At 42.6% G+C, this 15,968-nt stretch overlaps 2 protein-coding genes across 2 annotated transcripts; both read right to left on the bottom strand.

The window, feature by feature from the left end:
- Positions 1-681: 681 nt before the first annotated feature.
- On the bottom strand, positions 682-8,635 carry PCOAH_00023090 (Uncharacterized protein; the record flags this gene model as incomplete). Its single annotated transcript, XM_020059116.1, has 2 exons — positions 682-6,299; positions 6,454-8,635. 2 exons carry the CDS (start codon positions 8,633-8,635, stop codon positions 682-684), a joined length of 7,800 nt encoding a protein of 2,599 aa, XP_019914596.1.
- A 2,679-nt stretch (positions 8,636-11,314) lies between these two features.
- Positions 11,315-14,434, bottom strand: PCOAH_00023080 (Uncharacterized protein; the record flags this gene model as incomplete). The annotated part of the gene is made up of 1 exon (XM_020059115.1): positions 11,315-14,434. The coding sequence occupies one exon, from the start codon at positions 14,432-14,434 to the stop codon at positions 11,315-11,317; it is 3,120 nt and encodes a 1,039-aa protein (XP_019914466.1).
- Positions 14,435-15,968: the final 1,534 nt, after the last annotated feature.

Below are 15,968 nucleotides of genomic sequence, written 5' to 3'. Positions count from 1 at the left end.
CCTTCGAAATGTGCCCCAAATAAATGCTTATCGGAATATAGGATGGAAGGCATTCACTCCCGTGGGCCATTAAAAACAACGCTGCATGGTCATTTCACCAATTGGTGCGTGTGCCATGTGACCGCCCTTTTTCATAGCAGCTTTTTTAAAAAAGTTCTTCAAAAGGTTGGGAAAAACTTCGAAAAATGCAAGCGCTGCGATAGTCATCGCTGAAATGGGATGATAAATGGCCACAACAGGAGTGGGGGAAAAAACTTAAAATTTTAACAAAAAAAAGAAAAACTCACCCACCAGCAGATACACACACATATATTTACATTTACACGTGTGATACAGGCATGATGCATGCGTGCCCCTAGCTGGTGAGAAAAACAACTCACTCAGGGAGCTTCTAAATATCCTGTCGTCGCGAAACCAACGGATGTGCGTTTAATGAAAAAATCAGGGAAAAGGAAAAAAAAGGAAATCACATAAATACACGGGTTGAAACAATATAGGAAGATAAAACTGAATTGGGGGACGCCACGCAAGTGTCGTCATGCAGAGGGATATGTGCCTGGTGAGACAGACAATTTTGTCCAATTATGACGCGATTTGGATTGGTACGAGTAGGTAGTGGTGGACTGAAGGGGGAACATTCCACCTAGTCATTGCATCACTGCGTTTCTACACCACCCCCTGCTATATGTATATCAAATACACGGCGTTGTCCTCCCGCCGGAGGGCCCACTCGTTCTTCTTCTTGTAAGTAATATCTATGTAGTCATCCGAAAGGAAGAGGTAACTCAGATTTATCCTCGACAGCTGTATATCCCTAGCACACTTGGACTGAATTTTTAAAAATCCACTAAACAGACCCGCATTTGTGCAGTTCCAAATTTTAAAGGAGAGGTCCATCTTCGAGTAGGAGGCCAAGCAAGTCCCCGTGTTGTTGAAGTTAATACAATCAATGTCTCTCTTATGTCCTTGAAAAATTTTCAATTTTTTTGCATTTTTCAAATCGTACAGATAAATGCATTTGTTCATATTATTCGCCACAGCCAATCGTTGTGTAAACTTATTAAAGCAGCAAATGGGGTACTGCTTCACTAGGGTATATATTAAGCTGGTCGACAATTTTAAACAAAGTATACGAACGTTGTTGGATGGATCCAGGGAATTTAAAAGGATGTCAATAATTATATCCATGTAAAGGATAAAAATGCATTTGTAATTTTTTAACAAAATGATGAGAAGGAATAATATTTTATTCATATAGGATACTCTTTTGTTTACATTTGCCGCTATGTAGTGTAGCGTTTTTAAAAAAAGGTAAGGCTCCGTTCTTCCCGTATTGATGAGCAATTTTAAAAAACTCATATTATTCATCGACAGGGTGTAGAGATCGAAAATGTTTAAAATAAAGTGACACACGTTAATGTAGTTCTGTTCATTTATTTCTGATTTTTTTCTGTTCATTTGGAGCGTCTTCATTTTATTCTCATCATAGGATAAGCTATACAATTCGTTGTAGTAACTTTGTCCTGTGTTCACTGCTTCGATGGGATGAATCTGATCTGAAGAACTAACCTGACTAACAACTCCAACGGCTACTTGCGAAGGGGCTGATCCAGTTGTCCCCATATCCAGAACTTCATTCGATTTTGCGATGAATGTATTTTTCCCTTCACTTTGCAACTCAGAGAAGACATTATCGAAAGAGTGAAGTGAGATCTGTTCTTCCCTCTCCGATTCGAACTCTCCACTAACCTTCCCGTTATCTCCCCTTCCGACAAAATCGTCCAGGTAATTCTTAAAATTTATTTCCCCCATGGAGTGACTTAACGTCTTGTCACTCCCTGCAATGGGCATGGCTGCACCTGCAAACGGTGCAACAGTACAACCAGGAGTACTAGCAACGGGAGCAACATTCGCAACAGTAGCAGTACCACCAGTTGTGGCACCCTCCGTCCCTGCCGGCTTGGATGATGCCCCCCCCAGAACGTAATAATCCTTCAGCGCCTTAAAATAATGCTCATCAATCAACCTTTCGTTCAGAGCAAAATCTTCCTTCTTCAAATGCAAGTTAAACGAAAGGTATGACATATTTTTCATGTTGCTGGTGAAGATACCCCTCTGAATCAGTACGTGGAAATCCCACGTGATGGAAAAACTCAACGAAAGCAAGTGAATAAAGTGGAACAACTTAAATTTGTTAAACTTGTTATCCTTCTCTATTAGATACTGGGTGTCTACAAAGATGTAGTAACAGATGTGGTGCACAATCAGCGTCATCATACTGGCATTCGTGTAGAACGTTTTGGAGTTCCTCAAATAATGGGACTTCACCAGAAGTAGTAACAATAACAGAGTAAGGCAAATTTCATCCGCAAAGATAAATGGGTAAAAGAAAAAGGATCCCACTTTTGGTATGATAATTGTTATCACATAGGTCCCCGTAGTATCATATAAGGATATCTCATCCATCCTCTTTTCTATGATTCTTTTTTTCTTATTATTTATTCTTAAAATTTCTGTCGAAGTTTTTGCATACTTATCCAAAGTCTTTTCCTTTACATTGGTAATCACATTACAAATGAACCTCTGCAACTGTATTCGTATGCTCTTGTCATATGGGTACATCGATATGTAGCTCAGAAGAAACAGATTTAGCGTGTTGCTCTCGGGAAGGTTTTCCATTATGTACTTCCTAAAATTGAACAGCGTGACGGGGTCGTACCTTCCCCCCTTACTACTAGCACACCACAAACTTAAAAAGCGCAACATAAAGCAGCAGTACAGCGTCTTCACATACACGCTATTGCAGTAGACATCCACGGAGTTGTTCTCGAAGAGAAATTCCTTATGCGCTGCCGGATTCCTTCGCTCAGTTTTCACGTGATGTTGCGTGTGGCTACCACGATGATCAACCCGTGCTGACTGACGAACCTTGTTATGCTTCACATATAGGTACAGACTAGACTTGTCCGACGAGTAATTCGCGAACTCATCATCCGAATATTTTAAGAACCACCTGGTAGACCCAGGAACGGCCCGCTGACCCACCTTCAAATCTTTGTAATAATTATACTGCATCATGTGGTACTTCTTCCTCCTCCCTGGTGTGCTGAAAAATTTGGGATCTCCTTCACTACTACGTAGACGGCATCTGTTACCTGAAGAGGCGTTACGAATGAACTCGTTTGTATCCTTGGCTTCCCCCTTAACGGGTTCGCTGTGTATCCCACACGGTTGTTCCTTAAAGTTGGACCCGTCAGGGAAGTTATTACGATCACCATCACTGCAGTCACTTCCCCTGTTGAGAATCTCCCCCTGGAGTTCTTCCGCCCCAGATTGATCAGCTCCTACAGTTGTGCCAGGATCCACGTTCAAGACGCTGCTCCCCCCGTTATACCTGCACATTTGCAAATTCCTATACTTGGAAAACTCCACAACATCTTCGCACCGTCGTTTGAGACTTCCCATCTTGATCCCAAAAATGAGGTACTTCTTCTTATATTCTTCACTTAAAAAATATTTTCTCTTAAATTTGCTATTATAAATGTATGGTTCATCCAAGTGGAGGGAATCAAAAATAAATTTTTCTTTTTTTTTTTTCTCCTGAATCTCGTACCTGTCTCTCCGTCCTCCACTAATGGTGACAAAAACGTTTCCCTCACATGTGCCCTTTTTGAGGGAATGCATCTTGGAGAAGTAATATATCTGAGTCGATATCGGGATCAGCGTCGATAGAGTGGATTCCTTCCCGTGAATACACAACGAGAATGGAATAGAGGGAAAGCTGACAAGAAAGGAAAATAACTCCCTACAAAGGTGTACACATTTGGGTGGAAGAAAAAATGGAAATAAAAATTTCGTCAGTGGTAAAGCCTTTTGGGACAAATTGTTGTCTCTGAAGAGAACAAAACTTATGACTGGTATTTGGCTCTTCACGGTGTAGATGCAGGGGTGCTTCTTATTTGCTCTTCCATGCGCTTTTCCTCGGGGTGTGTTCTTCTTTGTGGAGACGCAGTGGTACACTTCTCCCATATGATCCTTTCCGTGCTCCGTGAAGGGAATGCTTCCATTAGTAAATCTTCCCCTTCCTGTTCTGCCGTTTGGTCGATCGCTACTTTTATCACTGCTGGTCCAGTCGTCAATCTGTCCTTCAGCTGCACCACGAATTAACGTGTTCACCTTCCCTCCAACGTTGGTGCCACCCATGTGCACCCTGTTGAGGATTCGCACCGACGTGACGTCCACGCCGAGTTTCATGTGACGCGTCTCCGTGGGGACCACACACATGCCAACAAAGTCCGAATCGTATAAGGAACGCAAAAAGCGACCGCTCCCATAATCATAAATGAAGACCAAGTTATTCAACGAAGTAATATACAAAAGGGATGAGAACGTATTCACATACACGTGATTTATTAGTTTAAAATTTATTTCATTTTTCTTCTCTAACTTCTTAAAGGAACAGTAAAGACATACATTGATCATGTTCCTTACCTCCCCATGGTTACCCTTCCTCTTCTTATGAATTTTTTTTTTCAAATGGAAGACGCTTCCTTTAGAATCGCCAACAGGTTTGTTCGTAATGGACGACGTAGCATAATAGAAACCTTTCATGAGCTTCATTTTTAGGTCTTTCTTAACCTTTAGCATATGCAATAGGTTGTCTTTCCTTTCTGTTGCTTTTCCGTTATTGTATAGTCCTTTCTTCTTAAAAAAATTTCTCATATAATTTAAAAAGAGGATTTTTTTTTTTTTTTTTTTTCGAATTTCCAGCTCCTTCCTCCTTAACGATTCTTCATCCGTCGTTATGACAATTCTGCATTTATCATTTTTGCAGAAGAGGTATTCAAACTTATTCTCATCGTAGTTGCTTTCGTTCAAATTGAGGAGAATCAAATTGTTGCTGGCGTCGCAGCTTAGGATCCAAAATGATTCCCTCTGTTTGTTCGTTGAATGTGTGACCCTTCCTCTGTTCTGGCCATTCTCATCGATAACGCTGTGGATGCTCCTTACGTAGTTGAAATGACAAGCCTTAATAAACTTTTTCAATTTAAAGGTTCTTAACTCCCATATTAAAATGTCTCCTTTGGTTGACCCCCCTATTAGGTAGTTCCTCTCACAATGCAGCGTCGTTATGAAAACACTTTTTTTTTCGAAATAGTTTGGGATGGGTAGCTCCCTAATGAATCTACTTCCCATCCCACTTGTTCTTCCCTCTCTGTTTCTTAGTACTTTCCCCCGTGAGGATTTTCCATAAGAATTAATTAACGCACTTAGTACATGCCCACTGGTGAAGCTTAAAAAAATGTATAAGTTATGATTCCTTTCTGTTATAGCGTATGCCACTATGGATCTATCTCCTCTATTTATACGATTACCTTGAACAGCACATTCCTTACTGTGAAATAAATCTGTGAGGAGATCACTGCACCTGCGTATGTTCGGCGGGAGGACATGCTCCATATGCAACCACGCACTAGCATCCCAATTATCATCCTCCCCTCCGTGTTGTGGGTTCACATTAACGGGTTCGTTTTTTCTACCACCCAACATGGTACCATTTGCACTATTAACAATGTTCATACCTTCCTTGATTCTTTTCCTCCTTGGAAGAAGCCAAACTTTTCCCAAATTGGTCGTCTTAAACCAGGCACTAAGTAACGCCTCAAAGAGGACCACCCTATTGGGGGTCTTCCTGTTTATAAAAAGGAACAACAAATCATCCTTGCATTGGGCATACTTTACAGAATTCATTTTATCCTCCCTGGTTGTTTTACAGATGGTATTGCTTCTGTTTAAATTAACGTACTCATGAATGGTGTCCCTGGAAAACATAGCCTGATCATTCGAAGCTGCCTTCGTTTTCGATTTTACTGACTCCATTGAAAAGTTACCTTTTAAATATGTTGGCGTCATTTCCGTGCTGTCATTTATTTTTATTCTAAATTTATTACTATTGTTGTAGTTACTCCCCCCTTCGTTGTGATTATTCGCTCTGTTCTCTTCCCCGTCTTCGTCCTTATCGGATAGGAAGTTCCTCTTCCTGCATATGCGCTCCTTGTATATCACTATAGGGACGGGGCTCCTCTGTGAACCCAAGTACTTCTTCGATACCTTCATCAGGAAGAAGGACTTTATGTTTGACTGGAAGGACAAGAAGAGACTCGAAAACTTCAGCGGCAACGTGTAGCTGTAGAAGTTCCCCTCCGTGGTCCACGCGATTATCGAGCCGCACACATTTTTGGATAGCTTCTGCATCACGTCGAAGGATTTCGTTTTCAGTCCGCTGCTTTTGAAGATGCCTACAAGGGGGGAAAAACAACGTGCAGTTGGAAAGGTGGTTATGGGAGATGGTAGGTGGGAACTACATAGAGAAGAAGCCCTATCGTACAGATTAATAACTGCGATTGATTCATGCAGATTAATAACTCCAATTGGAGGAACGCCAGAACCTACCCGAGGAGAACTTCAACAGAGGGCGCCGCACGACCTGCAGACCCACCCAGTGCGGGTTCCTGCGCTTCCTCTTTTGTAAATTATGGTGGTAGTCAGGACAAAATAAATCCATCAACGGAACAAAAATGGAGGACAAGTCCTTCCGCTCATAAATTATTAATCGCGTTTCCTGCAAAATTATAACATAGCTATCTATGACGCCTATACGGCTAGAATTTCCATTCGTAGCAATTTCAAGCCAATCTTCCACTGGACTCAAATTAGAAATAAACTTCGCTTCTATGAGATACAATCCGTTGCACTGTTTGTAAACGTCATGACATTTCACACACTTATCGTGCGCTTTAAAATTCATGTCATGAGAAGTGTGTACATTTATTTTTAGCAATTCGTCCATTATACAATTCTCTGCAATTTCATTCACTATTTCGTTGTATAAGTCCAGTTCCGTTTTTTCTATCCTAATTACAAACCTACATTTCGCCTTATAATAAAGTAGGAAATCTGTTAAGTCCCAACAGATGACGTCCCCATTGGATAACGACGCAACAATAATGACTGGACAGTTGAAGAGATTATTTAACTTCTTGTTAACCTCCCCTTGCTTCATCTTTTCATATTCCTCATTCTGCTCTGTGGGTGAATTATTGCCACTCACATCTGCCTCATTATCGTGTGATACGGCCCGTTTAGAATTTTCCTTTTTCTTATACGTGCTGTATATTTTTTTCTTCAACAATTTAAAGCACTGGATGAGTGACCTCTGGTTGTCCTCCTTCAGGTATGGAACTAACCCCGTTGCGATGCAGCATATTCTAACCTTCCCTGTGTCGTTACTTTTTTCCCTTTTGTTCCTATTTGTTAATTTTTCTGCGAAGAATTTCTGCTCCTCCAGCGTGGCGTAGCTATTTACTTGCCTCCTCACGTTCTGCCTTGAGGTGCCCACACCAAGGGTTGCATTGCTCCGTTTCGCATACTTCCTTTTTACAGAATTGGATCCCTCCTCTAATGCACTTCCCCCAGGTGGTTCACTACCGTAAGGGACTTCACTCCACGACCCTGCTGGTATTACATCCCCTCCATTGGTAAACATCCTCTCGTTCACTTCCCCCGAACTGGACGATGAAGAGTGATGCCTATCCGCTGAATCGCCAACGAAGTAATTCCCACCAGTAGCAGAACCTTTATTAGTGCAACTATTTGAATTTGAGACAGCACCTTGGATGCCTCCTTTCGTGCCTTCAGTGTCTACCTTCTTGTAATTGCTTCCCTCCATGTAATTTTCCAACGTCAAGTGGGCAATGATCTCCCTACTTTTGTTCCCCCATAAATCCATCAGAAGCACCTTCCTATCTCCACACAAAAGTATAAATCGCCTATCTGGCAACACCCTCAAATTGTACACAAAAAAATTGAAACCTTTTACTACTCTAAAGCATCTTCCTTCATCTAAAGACCAAAAATATAAGCAGTTATCCAAGTGGAGTGAAATTAAAATTTCCTTCGATATGCACTCGATGAGGGATGAGCAAGACAATCCAAAGGATAACTGCACGATGCTGTTGCTACACGTGTTATTATTATTATTTAGGAGAATACAGTATGGGAGAAAGTTTATTCTATTTTCTGCGCTTTCCACTTCTGGTTCTTCCCCCGGGTTGACATTACTCCTTCCTCCATTGTACAAATATGCGCTCGTTCCATCACCGTTTAACTGTTCCGTTTTTGCTTCTCCTCTATGCTGTTTAACCTCACTATCGTTATATACACTATGGGCTAGATCTCCTCCTCCTGGGAAACTACTACTCACTGAGTTTTGATTCCCATCGGGATTCTTCCCCACAGCGCTGAATTTGTCCCCTCCCCCGGTGGCGCCTTTTTTAAATTCCTCTTTGTACCTCCCACCTGGTGGCACAAACACGGCACCCACACCGTCTACTGAAGTCACACATGTTTCATTCGAAGCGGGAAAACTTGCATTGGCACTAGCACTAACACTGGTGCAACTACCACCAACGCGAGCGTTACTTGCATTCTCCCCAACCTTAAACAAAACGATGCTTCCTTCATAACTACCCACGGCTAGAACCGTGCACCCCTCATTCATACAGTAGCATGAGATGCTAAAGGGCGACTTGAAGTTGGGCCATATGATCGATCCTAACTTTAAATCCTCGTTCATTGTTTATTCATAGTTCTGTGCATAATGCAGGGGGGCACTGAAAGGATACTCCTGCGGAAGGTAGCACGTTTGGTGGTGCACCTGCCTGGTGGACATGGGCAGCTCAGCAAGAATCAAATAAAGTCAACTTAGTAACAACCAATCGGACAACCGAATCGGCCAAGTCAAATTAGAAACGTGCCTTCCTTGGAAGCTCGCATATTCATGTCTCCACAAGGGTTCTTCCCTATTAGGATAAGTGACGCATTGGTTTGGTCTCCTTCGCTGCTTCTTCAATTATCTGTGTGGCGGCTAGTTCGAGGTGACCAGTATGCCCCTCGCTCAAATGTTGATTGTTATTATGTATCACTTCAGCTTATTCTTTTTATTTCGTTTTTTTCCCCACCGTAGATATCTGCTCAGCTTGGCGCTGCCCCCAGCAGGCTTGTGACTTATTCTTCTCGCCTTTGTATACGTTTCTCCTTTTTCCGCCACTTGGCAAAATGTTCAGGGGCACATAATCAGTTGAACTACGCCCAATCGCCTTAATCCCGCACAGTCATTTTACTCCCGTTCTCCTTTTTTTTTTTTTTTTTTTTTTTTATCCCTCACTTTGTCAAAATAAAATTCCCTTTTTTCACATTTCACCTTCGTCCCGCTTTAGCGTGTACCTCGGTCATTCCTCCCTACCCCATGTATATAGCTACCCCTACAAAGCCGCATGCACATATTGCATCACCACCACCCCACCCGTGATGGAAAAAGTACTTACCCTCAATTCTATGCGAACACATAGTAGCAAAACGTACAAGAATGGTTCCTTCTTAACGCATTTTAAATGTTAGAAAAATAAAATGTGGTTGACTTAGCCTACCCGTTTTGACTACGTCACCTAATGGGGGGACATGTCGGGGCAGGAGCTTTTCTCTTTGTAAAAATCACCCACCCATAAGGTCCATAAAGAATGGAGCAAATACGAAAAGAGATAACAACTGGTTTAAAGAAAAAAGTGTAAAATGAGAAAACAGGCAAGGAATAAACTAAAGGGGTAACCCATATACTTATCCTCCTGCTTAGTACCTGCACCTGTCTCATCTAACATCCCTCAAGTAACTGTTCATTTGTGGGAAGCCAATTTGCGAAGAAAGACCCATCACCATGAGGCGATACAACGGTCCGTATGAGAAAATTCCCACAAGGAATTTCTTAACCTGATTGGACTCCCCGTGGTGGGGTTGCATACCTAAACCTTTTCGAAGAACTCAACGAACTGTAGGGATCTCCCAATGTAACCACAACATTGTAAGAATAACTCTTTTTTTTTTTTTTTTTTTTTTTTTTGTTCCGTTAAGTCTACTCCGTCTTAGTACCGATGGGACCCCAAGAATGTTGCTACTCTTTTTTAACCCCCCTTTAGATTTCTGTTTGAAAAAGAACGTCTACAAATGGGACACTTTTGATAATTCTCCCTGGTGAAGTGTCTACAAAATGCGACGCGCTCGCCCCAATTGGGTTCTCTACCCCGAGAGGAGCGTAACGCGGATTCGCACAAGAGGAACCTTCGCTTGTAAAATGGCCTGCACCCAGGGGGGAAACACCCCCACCACAATGCAGAAAAAAAAATTGCAATTTTTTCAACTATTCGGATTTTCATTCGTTAAAAGTTAATTTGAAAATTGGGATGGTAATTTATAAAAATGAGGAACGATAAATCGACACGCATGTCACTGGAATGGTACACATGTGCACATTGGTATGTAGAGGACACACACAAATGGGACTCATGCAAGCGCTCGTTGTGCACACGAGAACTCGCCTAAAATTTGCACAATTAAAAAAAAAAAAAATAAAATAGCGACGAAATAGAGGACGGGGGAATTTTCAAACAAACTTTAAAAAAAAAAAAAATAAATAAATAAAGCGCAGGCGTGCCAGTTGCGCGCCCGTATATGCATCAGATGGTCACCTCTACATGTTTTCTACATGTTCCTTTGAAACATATTAAAGGGGAAGAGGTGCAAAAAAGACCACGTCACTAAATTGCGAAAGCACAAAGTGGCAAAAAGGCAAAATGGAAAAACAATGCTTTTACACAACACAATAAAATTAAACTGAGCCACCTTCCCCCCCGTTCAAACTCATATTTTTAAATATGGCTCTTTCCGGAAAAAAAAAAAAAAAAAAAAAAAAAAAAATTATTTAAAAATATAAACAAAGGACGCAACTTTATAAAAAGGAAGCAAAGAGATAAAGGTGGGGGAAGAACAAATTTGCAAACGGGTATACCCTATGCTGGTGCGCATATATTGTGCATATAAATATAAGACGCTGATGCACTGGGCCTGGGGGAGAGAAGGGGGGAGGTTCGTAGGTACATGCAAATACGTAGATATATGCCTAGTCGTAACGCTAATTGGCATACTATGTGAAGTGCGGAAAAAAGCAAATGACGACGAAGCGCCCGTCCAATGAACGGCGAGCGCACAAATAGAGGACCTCCCCACCCCCCCTTCCTTGACAGTTTTTATTTAAAAAAAAAAAAAAAAAAAACGTATTATCCTGTTGGGGCTGATCTTCATTTGTGCCATGGGCATTCACTTCTCATCCGATCATCGCCACCGTCGCCAACAGAACTTCCCCTCATTCATCTGCATACAATCCCGCTCTACGTAACTTCTTATAGAATTGACAGTGTTTCGCTCATTGATTCCTGTGGATTCCGCTTGGGCTGCACTTTTGGTTGCCACCCCCTTCAGGAGTATTCACCTCCCTTGCACTGCTAGCATCGTTCCCACCATTTTCCACATTCGCCCCGTTTTCGTCTAAACCACCGCCTTCACTTGTGTCATGCCCCTTTTCGCTCTTCTTTTTATCCTTGCCATCGTAACCTTTTAGCCAGTGTAGTCTATCGAACAGGTACTTTTTCACTGTGCTTTGTTTCTTCTGAGTATTCCTGGCGTCGGATACTTCTTCTGCTACGTCTGCTGCTACATCTTCTGCTACCTCTTCCGCTACCTCTGCTGCTGCCGCTTCCACCGATGTAAGCGAGCTGGGCGCACCTTCACCACTGCCTTCCTCAACACCGTTACAAAAGCTTAAATTGCTACTATCATCCACATGCTGGCTGCTCTTCGACTTCTTCCTCATGTTTTCCTTTTCGACGTCACTGTCCTTGCATTTCCCCGAGCTGTTGTTACTGTTGCTTCCATTACTATACCCTGAGCTGACTTTTTCGTAAATTCTCTTTTCGTTTTTCTTCGATGTACTGCTACCGCTACCGCTTCCGCTTTGCTTATCCCTGGAGTTACTGATACTGCTGCTCTTTGCGCTGGGGCTAGCAGAACAATCATCACTTTTTGCACACGAATCCGCAGGCGTGGCATCTCTCTTGGGATCCTCCTTCTGCTTATCATTAGAGGTGACACCATTCGTCGGACTAGCGTCATTCACATGAGTGGTGTTCGTGGAAGGTCCCTCCTCCTTGTTCACATTGCAACTCTCTTCCATGTTTCTAGACACACTTTCACAAAAGGGACCCCATGGATCCAGGCCTTCATCATTGAATTCGCCTTCCCTGAATACGCCATCGACAAATCGTCCTTCCTGCCGGTGGGAATTATTTGCCCCGTTCGTCATATATGCACTTGCAGCGTTCATAAAAGCAGAGGTTTCAAATTCGTCGACTGTCAGATCGAATGGGTTCGTCGGGTCGGCACCGGCCGTAGGCTCACACTCAGTCGTCCTGGTAATCCTCATCGAACTTATCACCCCCAATGGTGGATCTCCCATGTTGTCTCTGCCACCCCCTTGGCCACCATTCAAACTGTTACTAACACTAAACATCCTAACCGGGTCGAATGTGTTATCTATTACGTTAGGTGCGCTAGATACGGGTTCGTACACCCTGCTCCTTACACGTAATGGGTTCGTGCCAATTCGTCCTGTACGGTTCTGGTTTGTGCTGCCACCGCTTATGTTTCCACTCGAATTGTTATTACTATTAGCGGTGTTGTTTCCCTCCTGAGCAGGGTTCACTTCCTTACTGTTTGCGTCGTTCGTGTTTGACGCGCTTCCCTCTCCAGTGGGTCCCTCCACAGGACCTTCTCCTGCCCTCCCTTCACCCCACTCATGCACATTCCGGTTATCAGAATTTCTGTTGCTGCTTCTGGAAAATACTTGCGGAGCAGAGATAAATCCACCTACTCTATTCGCGTCGCTACTTCCAAGTATAAACGTATTAAAAATATTTTGTATAATGCTCTGCGTCTGTGCAGATGCAAACCCTTCAACCAGGTTGATGTCGTATTCTTCAGTGAAGGGAATGTACCTACTCCCACCGCCTTCCTCTGCACCAGCAACAGAGCCAGTAACAGCGTCAGGGCCACTTGTCTGCTGTGTTGTAGGATTACTCACTTGCCCTGCAGTTGCATTTCGCTGTGTAGTGGTGCCATTTGCCGACGAGGCTACATCACCTTCAGGAGACTCCTCCTTCTCGGGTGCACTGTCGTTGTTTCCCTGTGCACCCTCATTACTACCCCCACCGACGTCATCGACCTCATCACCGCCAACCCCACTATTACCCACAGATGTACTCTCCCCATTTACACCATTAGAATTGCTAAACGTATTGTTACGAGAAATTTCGGAATTTATTCTTTCCCGTAGTTCCTCCCTCTTGGAGTTGTATTCCTGATCATCCGTGGGAAGCTCAAAACGGCAAGTGGGACAAGAATTCCTTTCCTTCAACCATGGGATAATACATGAACAATGAAAAACATGCCGACAACGCTCATTATCCGTTATCCTATGTACCTCATCGTTTTCTTTATATTCTTCCCTACATATGGCACAGGATTCTAACTCCTCTGCTCTTTCTTTTGTTAAAACTTCCACTTTTAAATTTTTTATAATTGCTTCAGATGCTGGTGGGGGGCCATTCCTAGATGGGTCACTCTCCATAATAATTGTTAACACTTGGTCTAGAGAAATGTTATCGAAGGAGTTGGTTAGAATGTTGTCTATTAGGTCGTGGAAGTTTAATCTGATTGGAGAATTCAGGGGGATGTTGGTGATGTCAATGGCTCTGGTGATAATTCTTGGACTCCTGGGATTCCTACTAGTGCCGCCGTTGGCATTCACGCTGGTGGCGTTCCCCCCGCTGTCACTGACCGGGCCGACGCCCCCCGTACCGCCAACTTCGGTAAACCCGCTAAATCCGCCCAACCCCCCAACGCCGCTTCCACTGTCAGCACCGCCATTGTTGTATATGTAGTTCCTTCCGAAGAAGACCCTACCCTGGGTGTCATTCCGAGGTGCACTATCGGGCATTCCCCCCTCGGCCATAGGGGCACCAAAATTGGCGGTAAAATGGAAGTCCGTATCGGTTGGTCTGAAATTTGTGTTAAACATCTGCTGGTACACATTTCTGAACATCAACAAATCGTTAAAAAAGTTTTCACTCGTTCCGAAGAAGGCGCTATTATTACTTCGGTTGCCCTGTCTATTGCTGCCACGGTTGTCCCCATTGCCCTGCGTGGTGGAGCCTCTCCCACCACCACCATCATTCCCGTAGGGACTATTCAAACTGTTTGCATAATCGTTCCCAGCAGCACCACCTTCTTCGTTCGCATTCCGTCTGTCCCTACCGGAATGAATCGAATGAAAACTGAGGGGGTCATCTTCGTCAATTTTCTCCACAAAGCCCACGTGATTGCAGCTTTTACATTTTATCTCCCCATCGTATATAATTTCGATATCGCTAGTTCGTTTCACATCTTCACAACTATGACAAAAGTACTCATAATCATCAACCTGATTCATAATAATGTCAATGTTTTTCCTTTAATTTGTGTAACAAATGGAAGCTTCTTCACACGTTGGACAAAAAAAAAAAAAAAAAAAAAAAAAAACATGCGACAAATTTGGACTGATGATGAACCACGTGGCAGAAAAAAAAAAAAAAAAAAGACTTGACTCAAATGACACACAAATATAATTTTTGCTTTTCCTTTAAACACTTCTCCCAGGGGGATAAATTCAACTGCTGTGTTTACGTTGCGTGGGAAAAAATGTGTTCCTCACATGTGTAAAGTCCTTTACGTATATAAACACATGTGTATGTATATACGCAGAAATGTACACACGGGCATTCTCATTTCCCGCCTTCCGCTTGTATAAAAAAAAAAAAAAAAAAAAAAATAGCTATACGGTTAACCGCGCGGGAATGAACACATGGACAATTTAATTCTTCCCTTGCCGTGGAAGTACACGTTCCAAAATTTTGTTAATTCAAAAAAAATTAGATGAAACAAAAAAAAAGGGTGAGGGAAGTACGGGGAGGGGGTTGTACCGCTGGGGTCTTATTTACAATTCGCAGGTGGATATACGTGCACGCGTGTGGATGTATCACCGTATGTCCGTTTCGCCGCAAGTTTGCAAGTTTGCAAGTTTGCAAGTTTGCAAGTCCCTACGTCCGTATATCCGTGCGCCCCCACGTCCGCAGTCAGTATGACCCTGTGGACACGCAAACGATTCGTGCAGGCAAATCCGTACGCCCTTATATGCATAAACGCATCATACACAAACGTACTTACATACACGCCCGCGTAATGCGTAAGCACGCTCAAATGAAAATACAGATGATGCTTTTATAAAAGTCTAAACGTATTCATAAAATATGCGGCGCATATACGTTCGGGTGAGAACTGAAGGGGGGGGAGGGAACGAAGGAGTCATTACATATACGTGTCAAACTCGGCAGCAGCGTGAAAAACCCGCTGTATGGGTGATTAACTATTTCTCACGTATGAGTAAAAATGAGTAACAATGAGTAACAATGAAGCAAAATGAACCCAAATGAACCAAAATGAAATGCAGCAAAACCAAGTGAAGCATAAATCAGTTCAACATGCGTGTTTTTCTCTGCTATCTTAAAAAATAACAAAATGAGCAAAACATAACATTACAAAATGTTTCTACATTGACATATTGTACTGCAAACATGTTCACGTAATATATTCATGCGATTGTTTTTTCTCTATTGAAAAAAAAAAAAAAAAAAAAAAATGGCTGCGTAAAGCACAAAATGGGGACAGAAAAAAGAAACAAGGGACGGAAGAAAGTTACAAATGCAGGAAAAGAACGAACGTGGTATATAGCCGTATTACGTGCGAGCGCAATTTATTTTTTTTTTTCCAACAGGATATGCATGCGGATAAAGCAGCTTGTTTTCACTTTTCCTGTTCGTTCGCTTTTTTATGAATGTTTTACCAACACGTCATACATTCGGCTATGTTCATTCATATGTCATATGTTCAACATAGGTGGATGGGGCGCAACTCACGTGCTAGCATGA

This window comes from Plasmodium coatneyi, chromosome 8 (genome assembly GCF_001680005.1).
Source record: "Plasmodium coatneyi strain Hackeri chromosome 8, complete sequence".
Classification (NCBI taxonomy): domain Eukaryota; phylum Apicomplexa; class Aconoidasida; order Haemosporida; family Plasmodiidae; genus Plasmodium; species Plasmodium coatneyi.
This window is presented reverse-complemented; position numbering and strand designations above follow the sequence as displayed.